The following is a 15195-nucleotide window of genomic DNA, read 5'->3' on the forward strand; positions in this document are numbered from 1 at the left end:
GACGCGCAGCACACGCATGCACTCGTGCTCACTACACGCAGATACAAGCCCACCACACGTGCACACCTCACCGCCCCCCCAGGACACACACGGGCACATGACCCACTCTCGCACCACCTCCACACGCACACCACACAGTACGCCCAGACACGCACTGCCGCGCCCCTCCCTCCCCCCCCCCCCCCCTCCGCGCACAGGGAGCCTGGGTGGGCCCAGACCCAGGACGGGGCTGCGGAGGTCAAGGGTTTGAGAACACGCGTGCGGTTCACCTTCAGCCTGAGGACAGCTGCCCTGTTCCCGACTCAGAGACCCCCGCGCAGCTGCGTGGGCTCCGCCCCAGCTCCTTCCAGGGAGAATGCGCCCCGAATTCTGGATAAGCTTCACCATCACGGAGCCACAGCGTCTGGGGTCCTGAACCACGAAAGCACGGCGCTCTGGAACCACACGTCAGTCCTCCAGCTCAGTCCCGCTCACTGGACGGGCACAGCCTAACATCGCCTCACGCCAGAAGGCTTTGGGGCCCCTGGTTAGGCTGGGGGCCCCTCTTCTGCATTCTCCTGGCCCCTCCCCTCCTTTCAGACTTGTCACAGAGTATAATTTTATATTTTTATAACTTATAAAGTTATAATTTTATAACTAAATATCCCCGATTTCCTTCTCTGCCTCCCCAGCTGGACCTAAGCTCCTAGGGGTGGGATCTGCGTAAGACGCCCCAGCGTCGCCGTGCTCGGCTGCGGCAGAGAGGAACTGCTCACCTGGCTGCGTTCTTGCGGAACGAACACCTGGAATTTCAGCTCGGTGTCCTCGTAAGAGTAATCGGAAGGCGCTTCCGTGCGGTGTTGCCCATCTTCCAATCTAATGTGGAAGTTCCTGTGGGCCCTCCAGGGAGCGATTAGCGCCGGACCATCTTGGGACCAGCCCCCTCTTCCTCCTGGGGTGTGGAGGCTGGGCCCTTGCCCAGGCCGTGCCTCTGCTGCGATTCCAGTGTGTCTGTGCGAGGAGGTGCGGGGTGGAGGGATCTGAAGCAGGGGTGTGGGCCCCGGAAGGGCTGGCTCTGTGGACAGCAGGATGGGCTGCGGGGGCTGCCGATCCTTCCAGTGCCGGGATCACGGCTCTAGGGTCTAGGCCACAACAGGAGGCCTCGAAGTGTGGCGGGTCCAGACCACAGACTGGCCTTGGCAGCTTGGGGGTACCACAACCCCTGACACCAGCAGGCAGGGCATTTAGACTCGGCTTGGGCGCTCTGAGTGCACACGGACACCTGCAGAGGCAGTGGGGGGCTGGGGGGGCCTCTGCTTGGAGGCGAGAACCTGAGAGCCTGGCGCTCATTATTTTGGGTTGTCCGCATGGATCCCAAGGATGCTGTTTTCTCACGTGTAGAAGCAGGAGTCGAATATTAAACTAAGTCATCACCGTGTTACTGACAAGCTCTGCGCAGGAAAGGAAATTGTAACCACATGAAATATTTATGCTTCACATTGCAGTGATGCTACGGGCAGCATGTTGTTTTTGTTGTTGGTCTGGTTTTCTTTTTTCTTTTTCCGAAGTGGATTACAAAATGCCCTCCAGTGAGGAAACTGCACACAGTGAGACTGCGCGCCAGCCCTGGGGCTGTTTTCTGGGAGAAGGGAGGTTTCGAGATCACAGAGGGAGAGGCCCTGAGAGCCGACAGGGGAGGGGGGGAGGCTCCTCCGTCTGGGTCACTGACCTCCACCCCAAAACAGCCATGTCACGAGGCCCAACAGGGGCAGCTCCCGAAAGCTCCTCCATACCAAGAAACTGTTATTTTTCCAGATACAGTTAAATTGTCACATAATTATTACTTTTGTTGTTGTTAAGTGTCACCACCTGACATCTGTCAGGAAATCTGGGTTAGAGTCCCTTGTCTGGGCTGCCCCCTTACATTCAGGTGTGAAGAAGCCCCCCACCCCCTGCCCAGGGCCCCCTGAACCCACCTCTCACCTCCAGCAGACAGGGAGCCTGCCCCCTGCACGCCCAGCGCTCTGTGCCCATAATCCCTGCTCATCACCAGGACAGAGCGTGTCGGCGCCATTGTCCTCCTACTTCTGGAGGTGACCACACTGAGGCCGGCGGGGGGCCCGCTGTCCACGCAGACCCTCTGGGGGAGTACATGACAGGTGAGGCTTGCCTCGAATCCCACTGACGTCAAGGGCTCTGTCAGTTGACAGACCTGCCACCAAATCCACGTCGGAAGGCCTGGGTCTGGCTTACCAAGCGCACGAAGAGACAGACGGATTTTCAACTTTTCAGAAGTTTTATTATAAAGAAACTGAGAGAAGCACTGGGCACCGGGACGGACACTTGCCAGGGCCAGGAAACAGCCGCAAACAACTTTAAGAACCAAAACCCAAACCAAACCCGAAAATCACACACATGTTATGATAAACTGCATTTCTGTTCTCAACTTTGCTTCATAAATAGACAAAAGTTGTTGCTGGCAATTTTAAATAGATGGAAACAGGGTTAAAAAAAAAAGCGCAACGTCTCCAAGCGTGGCTCTGAGTGGCCCAGCTCTCGCTGTGACGGGGGAGGAGACGGATAGGCAGCTGCTTTTGTGCACGTCTCCCTCCAGAGAAAATTTAAAAAGAAATAGGTGCTAAGGGGTCATATAAAATGCTTTTCACCTTAAAGGAAACTACTCCCCTCCCCCACAGAATCATCCCGTCGATGTCTGCAGCACATTCTAACACACGTAGTCAACTACTTACACGGAGCCAACGGTTGAGAGGTTTGGTGATCTTTGTTCACACTGTAAAACCGCATTTGCACGTCCTCGGCCGGGCGGCCCGGGCCCATGCGTCTGGGGGTGGGATTCGGTTGGAAGGCGGCCCTTCCGGGGGCAGCCCCCGGGAGCTTGGGCTGGGGCCGGACGTCCAGACACAGAGTACGGTGTGCAGGGCGAGGAGCGGGGTCCACAGTAGCCCTGGAGCAGGCAGGTGGGGGGCAGAAGGTTCCCGCAGGTGCTGTGGGCGGGCGGCGGGCGGCGCCTCTGCAGGGTCTGGTGGGAGGTCGAGGAAGAGACTTGGCCCTGGGGCGTCGTCGCTGTGTCACTGCTCTCTTCCCGGTCATCCTGCTTCCTGCCCAGGCTTCCCTTCTGCTGTGGGCCCTTCAGGCTCTGAGCAGTGCCCCTCCAGCAAGCCTCAGGGAGGAGAGGGGAGGCGGGATTAGGTGAGGTAGAGCGATTTATCCCTGGGGAGCAGGCTGGAGAGAGAGGAGGGGCTGTCAGAGCCGTGGGACCCCAGCCGGACCTAGGGGGCGCCAGGCCATCTGCTCACTAGCCGTCACCCCCACCCTGGACGGGCGCTGCCCCTCTGAGAACGAGTGGAGCGCGCGCAGGTCCCTCCCCGACAGATGGCCACCAGCTGAACCAGACTCCCCTCCTGGAACCCCGGCTGGGGACCACTGGGTCCTCCAGGCTGGGAGAAGGTGGCCGTAGCACCTCTGTCCTTCAGAGAAGCCGGTCCCAACACCACCATGGCTCTCGGGTCCTTCTTAGTCATTAGAATCAGAGGAGGGCAGGTGTCTCTTGTGTTTTAAAATAGGAGGCTCGCTCATCAAGAGCCGGGGGGACCTTGAGGGCATCATGCCAAGTGAAATAAGTCCAAGGAAGAGGAGTCTGAGTATTGGATGATCTCACTTCCATGCGGAATCTAAACAAATCCCAGACCAAGCTCACAGGTGGAACAGAATGGGGGCCGCTGGGGGTGGGGGTAGGTAAAACGGATGTAGGGTCAAAGAGCATAAACTTCCAGTTGTAGGATGAATAAAACTTGGGGATGCCATGTACAGCGTGGGGAGCACAGTTAATAATACTGTATTTTGTAAGTTTCTGTATTTGAAAGTGCTAAGAGAGTAGATCTTAAAAGTTCTCACAGGACAAGAAAACCATTTGTAAGTGAGTGGCCACGGATGGTGGCTAGACTCATGGTGGTGGTCAGTCCCCAGCACACACCAGCCTCCTGCGGAGCGGTAAGTCGTATGCCTGCAACTAATATGCCACTTCTCCCTCCATTTAAAAAAATTAAAGTAGGGCACTGCTGTGGTCTGCCCTCCATGTTGGGGGGAAGCTTGGACACGTTCCATAATGTCCATTAAAGAGTCCCCCACCCCCACACTCTGACTTCGGGAAGGGAGCCTGCAGCAGGAGTGGGGAGGTGGGAGGGTCTGCACCTGCCGGGGGTGGGGAAGGAGATTCCGGCTGAGCTGAGCTGCCCGCCCAGGTAGACTCTGTCACCGGGCCCCGGGCCGTCAGCCGTGGAAGCACATGCCATGTCTGCTGGCTCACTGGAGGGCTTGGCTGGGTGAGGAGCAGAAAGGCCAACAGCCGGGGCTAGGAGCAGCTGGAGCATGGTGCAGAGACGGCTGCCTGTCCCCCACACATCACTGTCCAGGGTGTGGAGCCGCTGCTGAGACCACAGACCGCAGGGGCGGCCATGGGATTGGTTCTTGCCAGGGGGATGGGAGTCAGGGTTGGCAGGTAAAGAATTGGGTGCCCTCTCCACCCCATTTTCCTCTTCTGCTGGCTGACATGAGAGGTCACTGTCTCTTGGAGCAGGAAGACCTTCGAGAGGAAGGGCAGCAGGCATGGCGCTGAAGGGCTAAGAGGCTAAGAGTGCAGGATGGGGGAGGGGGGTCCGGAGAATGAGGTCCACGTAAGGGCCAGGGAGAAGCCAAGTGGCCTGGGGGGTGGCGTGCTAGAGGGGGTGCTGGGCTGTAGCAGTGGGGGTCCCAGTAAGGTGTGTGACTCCTGGTGTTGGCTCGTTCGCCCTTCTCCTAGGGTGCAGTGGACCCCGGGGGTGACTCCCGCAGATCCCCTTTCCTGTCCTGCCAGCTGCCTCTGTTCCAGAGAGCTGCCCTCGGTGGGACGAGAGCTGCCTCGTCTAGCAGCTACAGTCCCTGGGGCAGCCCACAGCCCGTGGCTGACTGACACGGGGACAAAAAGCCCTAACCTCAAGGTGGGACCCAGTCCGTGGTGCCCTTTGTGCACCGGAGCTCCTGGTGCAATCAGGCCAAAGCGAGTCTCTGGCTGAGAGCGCACTCTCGCTGCCTCCTCCCCTGGCCCTGGCCCGCCACCCTGCCTCCCTTTCTCCCCGCAAGCCCTCCCTCAACATCATCAAGGGCGCCCAAACCCTGCTGCCCAGGCTCTGGTTCTAGGGAGCCTGACCGAAGGCGGATGACCCATCCATGAGTGTCACAAGGCAGCACTTGTGAGAAAGCCAGGATGGCAGGAGAGACAGCCAGACTGAAGCGGGGCCCTTCCCCAAGCGGAGCCTTGGCCTCAGACCTGCTGAGTCCTCCTGGGGTCTCGCCTTGTTCTGCGTCTTCTCGTGAAGATGGCAGGCAGCCAGCAGCCATGAGGCACGGTCACCGGGCCACCGTGACCCGCGGGGCCTCGCCTCTCCCCATCCCTGGGCGGCCCGTGCCCCCTCTTCAGCAGCAGTGGACGCCGCGGGGAGGACCCACCTGCACGTGCTGACGCCACACTCCGCACTGGGGTAACTGCTGTCCCAGTCTCCGCCGCTGCTTGGGGGGTTGGACGGGCCAGGTGAGCGCGGTCCCGAACCGCCGGGGAACTCGGAGATGTGAGGGAAGTCCTGCCAAGGGGTAAGGAGGCGGGTGAGCAAGGGAGAGATGGGGGGTGCTCGGCGCAGACAGCAAGTGGGGGCGGGAACTCTACGCGCCCGCGGGACTTCACGGACACACTTCCTCTGGCTTCTACAAAGCCTCCCCTCTGCCTCTCTCTCCTCCTGGAACGCTTCTTCCTTCTCCCTAGCAGAGCACCTTTTGGAAAACTGAACCCTTCTAGCTGCATCTGGGGGGTGAAGGGCTCTGCTTTCAAGGGCCTTTCCTTTTCCAGCCTCAGTTTCCCAGTCTGTAAAATGGAGTGCTGAGCCACGCGAGTCTTGTAACAGCATCTGTGGAACAGTCAGTGGGGTCAGGCCTCCAAGGCTCTGGGGAGAGCCAGGGCTTGGGGCTGATCTGGCAGAAGCTGCATGGCCTCAGCCCCGTGGGCCAGAGAGCAGAACTGGACAGAGGATAAGAGGAGGGCCTGGGAGAGCCTAAGACTCTGAAGACTCTGTCTGGGAACTTGTCAACTGTTCACTGCAGCCAGTACATCTCCGGCTAGACCCATTTCCCGGATGTGGTGACCGAGGCTCAGAGAGGTAGGATGCCGAGGCCGAGGTGACGCTGCTGGTGAGGGCCGGGGCCGGTATCTGAAATCCTGGGCTCCCTGCCTTCCCCAAGAGAGTCCTGAAGAGCATGTCCCCACTGCGCCCTGCTTACCTGTGGCCCTGGAGGTGAGGGGCTCATAGCCAGCTGCACCTGCAGTGCCATGGGAGTGGGCAGGACCGGAGCCTGGGGGGCTGGAGACATGCTAACAGGCGGACTGAGGAGGGCGCCCTGGGCGTGGGGTGGCAGTGGCAGCTGCTGGTGCAGTGGGGGGCTGAGCGGGAAGGAGGGTGGCGGCGGCGGGGACGCGCTGAGGCCTGGCAGCAGGGACTTGGAGCCCAGCGTCCGGGCCAGGCTGGCGGGAGAGGCCCCGCTGCGGAAGGCCTGCAGGTCCGATGGCGTCAGGAAGGAGGCCAGGCCCGGCACGGCATACATGGGCTGCTTGGGTGGCAGCATTTTGGCTGGCGGGTTGGCCTGAGTGCCCTTGGTCTCACTCTGCTCCGGGGAGCCCTGCAAGGAGACAGACACCGGGCACTCTGGAGAAGACGGATAAGCCAGAACGTGGGCCGTGATTCCAGCTGGGTCTGCAACCCGCTGACAGGGTCCCTGGCTGGCTCGCTGGCCCCTTGGCGGGGAGCTGCAGGCTAAGCAGAGGTAATCCCAGGTCCTCAGTGCACTTGGCTCTGACCATCCAACCACCTCCTGCATTAATTCCTGGGGTTCCCCCGCCCGTGAGGAAGCCCGGGCTCCTCAGTCTGGCCCATGAGGTCGGCCTCATCCAGCTGGGCCATCCTCTATGCGCCTCTCCGGCCTCTACGCCTTTGTACGTGCTGCTCCCTCAACTTGGACCGCCCTCCCTGCTTGGTCCTTTGTGGCCTGACCCACATGCCGTGTGCTCTGTGACAGCTTCCAGACAATGCCCCTAGGCTCATCATTTCAAGCAAGCTGCTTAACCCCACTGAATGCTGGGTTCTTGTTGGAAGAATTAAATGAAACGAAATGCACGTAAAGTGCCCGGCATGAGCGTGGCACACAGCAGGTGTATGGGACAAGTGACCCCACTGCGCTTATCCATCCTTTCCAGGAACTACAGTGTTGACCATTCCTGTGGGCCTCGGTGTCCCGCTTATCAGGGGCTGGGCCGATGGCCCAGGGTGTTACCTTGGAGACAAGGCTAGCCCTGTAGGCCGCCAGAGCCTTCAGATATTCCTTCTTTGCTGCTTCGGTCTTTCTCTTGTAGGCCTGAAAAATCCAAGACATGGGCAACATTGGGGAGAGGTCAGGTGATCAGCCGGAGGTCCCACAATCGGTAGCTGGCATTTGCCTCTGAGCTGGTTTTCTGCTCCCTGTTCCCCCTGGACGCCCTTGAGAGGGGCCGGGAGCGCACGCTCAGTGGGAGAGGAAGCTCTGGCCTGGACTCCAGGCTGGCACGGTTGGAGGGACAAGACAGACTTACAGAAGAGGAAGCAGGAATCAGAACAGTTATGCCCCTAGTGAACGCAGCTGGCAAACAGCAGACTGGGAAGGGCTCTAGCCTCCCAGCTTACAGATGGGCAAACTGAGTCTAGGAGAGACCTCTGCAGGAGGCTTTTCCTGATTTCAGACATTCCAAGTCTGTCACTGGCTCCAGGACCTCAAAGCCCCAGGGCAGGGCCCTGAAAGGGACAGACTCACCTGCTTCTGCTCCTCCCCCAAGCTGTCCCACATGGAGGCCACGATTTTGGACACGTCCCCGAAGGTGGCACTGGGGTTCTGTCCCTTGATGGCAGCCTGAGTGTCTCTGAAGAAGAGCGCATAGGCGGACACAGGCTTCTGTGGCTCGTTGGGGTCCTTCTTCTTCTTCTTCTTTGGGTTCTTGGTCTTTTTTCCTGGGTCAGTTGAAGGTCTCTTCTCTCCCGACATCTGCACAGGTGAGAGGAGTCAGAAAAGCAGAGACGCCACGGGCCTCCCACCACAGGGTCCGCACCCCAGCCTGAGGTGGAAGGGACCTTCCTCAGCAGCCCCAGCACCTGCCAGTCCGTCTCTGCGCACGTGAAGCCAATGGTGGGCTGGCCACCAGCTGGGCTCCAGCTCGGCAGCGTGGGCCACACTGTCACGCTCACTGCTCCCTGGGTGAGGAATGCAAAGGACACGCGCGCGCGCACACACCCCCACACCCGTCCAGGGTAGAAGCTAGGAACCCTGGGGTGTTGGTTTAACTCATGAATGAAAATCAGCCTGGTGGCAAAGCTGATTCAAAGAAATACGAGAGAAACTGCCCTACAGAGTGATGAAACGATCATGTTTAGGGCTTTTAATCTTTCCTCCCGGGCAGAAGTCGTTTGCATCTCTACAGGGAAAAATTAATTTGCCTTATAATCAATCACACAAAAATTGTTTACCTCTCTGCCACTTCTTTCCCAAGGTAACATCTACCTTTGCAGAGTGAAAAATCCCCTAACGGATCATGAGTAATGCCTCACAACAACGGTATGTTCTCCTAGAGAATCTGGGGTTCCCGCGTAGCCTGTAGACAGTGTGTGGTACGCCACGGAAAGTGTGCACAGCCCTGTGCTGGGCCCTATTTCCAAGTTTTGACTACATCAATTTTTCTTAACCGTTCTCCCTTCTTGTGATCACAAATAATCCCCAAAGTTGATCCTTAACCACAAAAGATCGGTGTCTTCCACCAATTTTCAGGTGTGTGACTTGGGGCAGGGGGCTTAGTGCCCGGGGCCCCGTGAAATGGCTGGACGGGAAAGAGGTTATGTGACCCGGTGGGTGCGGCCTCGCTCTGGACGCCGGCCTCGGAAGCAGGACCGCAATCCTGTGAGCGTGCAGCTCAGGGCTTGCGGGATGGGAACCGTGTAGGGATGCTCGCCAGACTCCGTGGGTCACCGGTAGGACCCTCAGGCCACACAGGGACCAGGAACTTTGGTCAAAGGCCCTGGACCCTGCAGTGAAGACTGTCAGTCTCTGCGCCAAGTGGATGAAGGTGACACCAGGAAAGGACAGGGAAGCAGCGGGCCACTGGGCCAGGTTCGGGCCTCCGTGTAGCCATGCTGCATCTATCCTCTCTGCAGCCAGACTGACATAAGCTCTCTGGGGCCTTGGTTTTCCCATCTGCCAATCGGAGAGGACAGGTCTCGACCACACAGGGCCGTCATGAGGATCCCACGGGTTAATGCTCGTTATGTGCTTAGAACAGTATTCAGCCCCAACAGTGTCCGTTAAATAAAAAATAAAATAAAAACGGCTCCTGCCTGGCCTACTGTGGAGACCAAGTTATCCTGGGAATGAAGCTGGGCGGGATCCAGGGGCACCCACCCAGCCCAGGCAGTCAGGGTCCCTGCCAGGTGGCGCGGGCGCCATGGTCACTGCCCCAGGTGTCTGCAGGGCCACCGTGTGGAAAGGGGTGAGAGCCCTTAGAAAGAAGAAAGGGAGGAGGGCGTTGGGGGATCAAATTTAGATTCTGCCACAGGCTCATTGGGACAGTGCCAGTGAGCGCTGCCATCCCTGGCCTCCCCGGCCTCTGTTTTCCGCCCCGGTAGGACAGGATGCCTTCCAAGAGCCAGTGAGATTTGTCGGTGCAAGGAAGGACAAGCCTGGACAGCTGGTGACCCCTCACCCCTGACGTGTTCTTCAGAGGCAGGATCACCCATGACTCCAGGGATGCTGGCGGGGGGGCAAGTCCCCGGGGTGGGGGGTTCAGTTTCCGTGCTGCCCAGATATCCTTTGCTGGGCCCCACGGCTTTGTCAGAATACCTTCTCCTGAAAGGCCCAAGTGGCCATAAGACGTGACCCTGAGGATCTCGCCGATGCCATCGATGTCACTGAAATGACCCCGTGGCCACTGAGGACTAAGACTTCACCACGTTTTCACGGGATTCTCTCATCTGCCCCCTGGCCATTGGTGAGCGTTGTCTCTGCTTCATACACAAGGCCACGGGAGCGGAGGGGCACAGCGTGGCAAGGACGCGCCGCAAATCTAGCAGCTGCGGCCAGAAATCCCCAATTCCGAGCCAGACCATCCCCACTGACTGGGGGCTCCAGCCGGCGGGCCCTGTTCTACCTGCTGATTTCCTTCCTCTGCGTCTGCCAGCAAAGGATACGGCGCTACTCCTCCGGTCTGGTCTCAAGGCGGGTGATGCCCATTTCCACGCAGGGCCCACCCACCTGCTGACGGGAGGGCATCTTACGGCCCTGCGTGGCCACCCTACCTACCTTGAAATGCGCTTCTGATTCCTCCTCCTGGGTTGAACTGGAGGGGGAGGGCGTGGCTGACTTGCTCCCCGGGGGTGACGGGGAGCTGTGGGCGATGCTGCTCCGGATGCCCATCTGAGAGATGAGCTGGGACTGGCTGAGGGCACTCATGTGGCTGGCCAGCATCGCCGGGCGGCCCAGCAGGGGCCCCGGCCGGCCCGAGTCGTAGGCGGCGACCTCCGAGTGGACCATCTCCTGGATCTAAGAGAGGAGAACAGGGCACGGCGAGTCAGAGAGGACCTGCCCGCCACCATCGCGTCTGCATGGCGGGGCTCAGACGAGGTGCAGGCGGATGAGAAGGGTGGCCAGCTCCACTGTGAGCTGCGCTTCCCCAGGCCCGGGTGAGTGTGGCCCTTCTACTCCGACCCCTGCGAGATTCCGGGCACCTGGGCACGGCCTCCTTGACTGCTTGCCTTCTGTTGAGATTCACCCTGGACAGACGGTCAGCGGTGCAGCCCTTACTAGAGAGCTCAGGCCAGCAGCGAATTGATCATTCAATGACATCGAATCTTCCCTCCTGGGACACGGTGTGTCTCTTCATTTATTCACTGTGGGGTCCGGCAGCAAAGAACGCAGAGGCTTGAAGCCGACTGCGTTTTGAAGCCTGTTTCGGCCACTTATAAGCTGGGTGACTCTGGCTAAGTTACCTAACCTCTCTGTGCCCCAGTGTCTTCCTCCGAAAAATGCGGATAATAATTAAACCTACCTTCAAGGGTTGGTTAGGACGAAACGTGCCTGGCACCTAGTAAGCCATATATTGTGTGACGGTTTGTTAAATACGTACAATAAGTAAATCCCTTAATAAAGCTATGTACTTCTCTTCCTCTAAGTCAGTAATTTTCTTATTAAATCTTCCCTATGATATTTCTAACTGGTTATTTTGGGAATATAAGAAAGCTACTGATTTTTCCTACAGGCAGTGCCCGCACTAAACACGTATGTGGGACAGTGTGTCCTTTTCACCTAAGTATCTTAAATACACACACACACACTGTGGAGCGAGGCATACCAATCTGCACACTCTTATGATTATTTTTATTGCTTTTGCATCTGTGTTCATTTTCCCTTTGTTAATCCTAACACCGAGAAGCTGTGTTTTCCTCATGAGGCAAGCTCATGGATTTTCCCATTTGATTATGTGAGAGGTTTGAGCCTCCTCAAAAGAAGCAAATTTCAAATTCGTTTATCACTTCTCTGTCTTCTAATTCCTTAATATCTATTCATCTGTATCTTTATTAATTACATCTTCTGATTCTAGAAGATGCGTGACTGTTGTTTCCACCACCACCCCCATTTTGGTCACATTTCCAATTCATCATTTCCATTCTCAATGTTTAGAAATATGTGTAATGCCATGAAGTTGCCTCTGGGCATGCCTTTGACATTTCTCACAGACTTCACCATGTAAGATTTTCGTTCATGCTCTTTTCTGTGCGTCTATTTCAGTTTTTATTTTCTTTCATCCAAGAGTTGTTTAAAAAACGTTTTGGAAAAAGAAAGTTTTGAAATTTCTAGGAGGTTCGTGGTTTTGTTTGTTTGTTTTCCCTTTGCTACTAATTTCTAGTAACAAGTGATCAAAGGACAGTCTGTACTACTTGCACTTGTGAGACTTTGGTACGGTTTCTTTGGGATCGAGGTAGGTTTATCCTTCGGCTTTGTGCCACAGCCCTCAGGAACAGCGCGAGCTCTCGAGCTTGTGTGCAGATTAACCTGTTCCATTAGTGGCCACGTGGGATGAGTTTGATTCCTTCCTCACTTTTTTTTTTTTTAAGATTTTATTTATTTATTCGACAGAGACAGAGACAGTCAGCGAGAAATGGAACACAAGCAGGGGGAGTGGGAGAGGAAGAAGCAGGCTCACAGCGGAGGAGCCTGATGTGGGGCTCGATCCCAGAACGCCGGGATCACGCCCTGAGCTGAAGGCAGACGCTTAACCGCTGTGCCACCCAGGCGCCCCCCTTCCTCACCTTTTTTAGCACGTCTAAGTTGCCTGCAACTTTTCTGCCTCCATCACAATCTTCCTGCAACACTCAAAGTGCTTTGTTTGGGGAATTTGATGTTGGTTTTTATTGCAAAAAGAAAACTGCCAGTTACGTCTTCATTATGGGTTGAATGTTAATATTATTATAAAGAGTCTCCCTTTTTGCCTTTAATTCAGTGGAGTCTCATCTGAACATCGCCACCCTTGCTTGGATATGTATTTGTTTGAATTTGTCTGGTGTGTCCTCAGTTCTGAGGAACTTTCTCTTTTAGGTTTCTTTTCGCTTCCATTTTTTTGGGGGGGTTATCTTTTGCAAATGCTGGCATTTGTGCTATGTGCTTTTTGAAAGACTGATTTTCATAATATTTTCCATGGCTATTTTGGTTCCCATACTTTCTTGAGTTATATATATAAGTTAGTTACATAAATATATACTTCTTAAACTGTCTACTTCATCTAGATTTTAGCACTAATAGTATATCCCTAGGACAATATTACCATATTTTTAACTTGCTTCTATGCTTTTTGTAGTTAAATTTCCAAGTGCAATATCGTGAATGCATGTTGCTTTTTAAAACTTTACTTCTCAAAGGTTTATATGTTTTAACTATCTACCCAAAGAACCAGTTCTTATATTTAAAAAAATCAATTTGATAAGTTTTGTGATAATTAAATTTCGCTTTTCTATGAATGTTGACCTCAGTAATCACCGGTGGCTTTTTATGTAGCTTTCAAATTAAATAATTTATTTATACTTTCACATTTTCTTTTCTAATAATATTAGTATCTAGGGCAGAGGTTCAAACAGGGACCATTTGCTGAGAAACCTGGCAATGTCTAGAGACGTTTCCGGCTTTCACAACTGGTGTGTGTGTGGAGGTGGTGTTACAAGCATCTAGTGGACAGAGGTCAGGGGTGCTGCTGAATGTCCTACAATGTGTAGAATGCCTGCTACACACACCCCATTTACACAACAAGGTATTATGCATCCCAAAATGTCAATTGTGCTGAAGTTGAGAACCCCTGCTCCAAACTATGATTTTCCCCCCAATGAGGACCATTTTAACTGCATCATATAAATATTTTAAAAAATATTCTACCATTGAAGATTTTATTTTTTTACCTGAAGTTATTTGGAGGAGAGCCTTTATTTAATGTATCCTTTGGTTATTATGGTCAGAAACCATGATTCCTAGAATTTTATCTTTTTGGTATTGGGGTTTTCATTATGGCTCAGGGTACGATCATCTTTTGTAAAATGTTCCTGTGCATCTGAAAGTGTATTGATGCTGTAATATACACGTTTCTCTATGGGTCTATTCAGTAAACTGTTTTGACTACTTCAGCTGTGAGATCTCAAGAAAAATGAGTTAAAGCAGCTCCCACTGCTCCCGTGTTCCCCTCAGTTTCTTTATAGAATTTAAACAGGTTTCTTCCTATATATTGATGTGACGTTTCATTCCTAGAAATGTTCCAGAATGCTATATTTTCATGATGGCTTCTCCTTCTTATTAAAAAAAAAAAACAAAAAAACTTCTTCACCTCAATTAATGCTTTCATCTTAGATCTGACTTCACCTGTGATCCGTTTCTCTCTCTGTTTTTCCGTTTTCCTATTGTTCTTCGCCACTTTAAGTGTGCATCTCGTAAGTAGCGTATGGGTAGATTTTGGTTCTGAGCTCTTACTTTTCATGAAATATGTATTTTATTATTATAGTAATCATAAAGAAACCCAAGAAACAGACTTCAAGTGCACTGCTTCAAAGCATAAAAGATTTTACAAACAATTCAATTAAAAAATGGACAAAGAACTTGAATAATATTTTGAAGCCATACAAGTGGCCAACAGGTTCAGGAAAAGGTGCTCAACAGCACTCAGCATCAGGGAAATGCAAATCAAAACCACAACGCGATACCATCTCTCATCTGTTTGAATGGCTATTATCAAAAAGATAAGAGATGCTGGGTGTGGAGACTACTTAAAAAAAAAAAAAGTTAAGAGATCCAAGCGTTGGCAAGGCTGTGAAAAAGGGGGACCTTGTGTGCTGTTGGTGAGAACGTAAACTGGAGCAGCCACTATGGAAAACAGTCTGGAGGTTCCTGAAGAAATTAAAAATAGAGCTACCATGGGATCCAGCCATACCACTCCTGGGTATTGATCCAAAAGGAATGAAAGCTCTTCCTTGAAGAGCTATGTGTGTCCCCATATTCACTGCATTATTTACCATAGCCAAGACATGGAAACAACCTCGTGTCTTTGAACTGATGAATGGATAGAGAAAATGGGGTACATGTATACACTGTTATTCGACCATAAAAAAGAAGGAAATTCTGCCTTTTGCACAGTATGGATGGGCCTGGAAGGCATTATCAAATGACATAAGTCAGAGAAAGACAAAGACTGTAGGCTCTCACTCATGTGGGGCCCTAAAAAAGCCAAACTCAAAGAGAGAGACAATGGTGGTTTCCAAGGCCAGGGGCTGGGGAAAATGCTGACGGCAGTCAAAGGGTACAAACTTCTAACTGCAGGATGAGTAAGTCCTGGGGATCTAATGTACAGCGTGGGGATTCTAATGAACAATACCTATTATACCCGTGGAAGCTATTTAGAATGTAGATCTTAAAAATTATCACCGAACACACACACACACAGACACAAAGGTAATATGTGAGGGGATGGAGGTGGTAACTAACCTTACTGTAATAATAATTGCACAAAAGATACTCTTGCATCAAAGCATCATGTTGTAGACTTTAAAATTACACACGTTAACTATTAGT

At 53.6% G+C, this 15195-nt stretch overlaps 1 protein-coding gene across 5 annotated transcripts in view; it reads right to left on the minus strand.

The window, feature by feature from the left end:
* Nucleotides 1-2486: 2486 nt before the first annotated feature.
* Nucleotides 2487-15195, minus strand: part of TOX2 (TOX high mobility group box family member 2) — a 128507-nt gene continuing 115798 nt past the window's right edge. For 2 of the 5 annotated variants that reach the window (XM_045804663.2, XM_087853566.1), the window contains exons 4-9: nt 10396-10635; nt 7867-8094; nt 7354-7434; nt 6307-6702; nt 5485-5615; nt 2487-3222 (exon numbers count right to left, since the gene is read on the minus strand). In XM_045804663.2, coding sequence (XP_045660619.2) covers nt 3186-3222; nt 5485-5615; nt 6307-6702; nt 7354-7434; nt 7867-8094; nt 10396-10635 — 1113 coding nt within the window. In that variant the 3' untranslated portion in view covers nt 2487-3185. Of the gene's footprint in view, nt 5616-6306; nt 6703-7353; nt 7435-7866; nt 8095-10395; nt 10636-15195 lie in introns of all 5 variants that reach the window. The other 3 variants (XM_045804660.2, XM_045804662.2, XM_045804664.2) reach the window with 2 other exon arrangements.

This window comes from Ursus americanus, chromosome 22 (assembly GCF_024610735.1).
Source record: "Ursus americanus isolate L20-20 chromosome 22, mUrsAme1.1.p, whole genome shotgun sequence".
Taxonomy (NCBI): Eukaryota; Metazoa; Chordata; class Mammalia; order Carnivora; family Ursidae; genus Ursus; species Ursus americanus.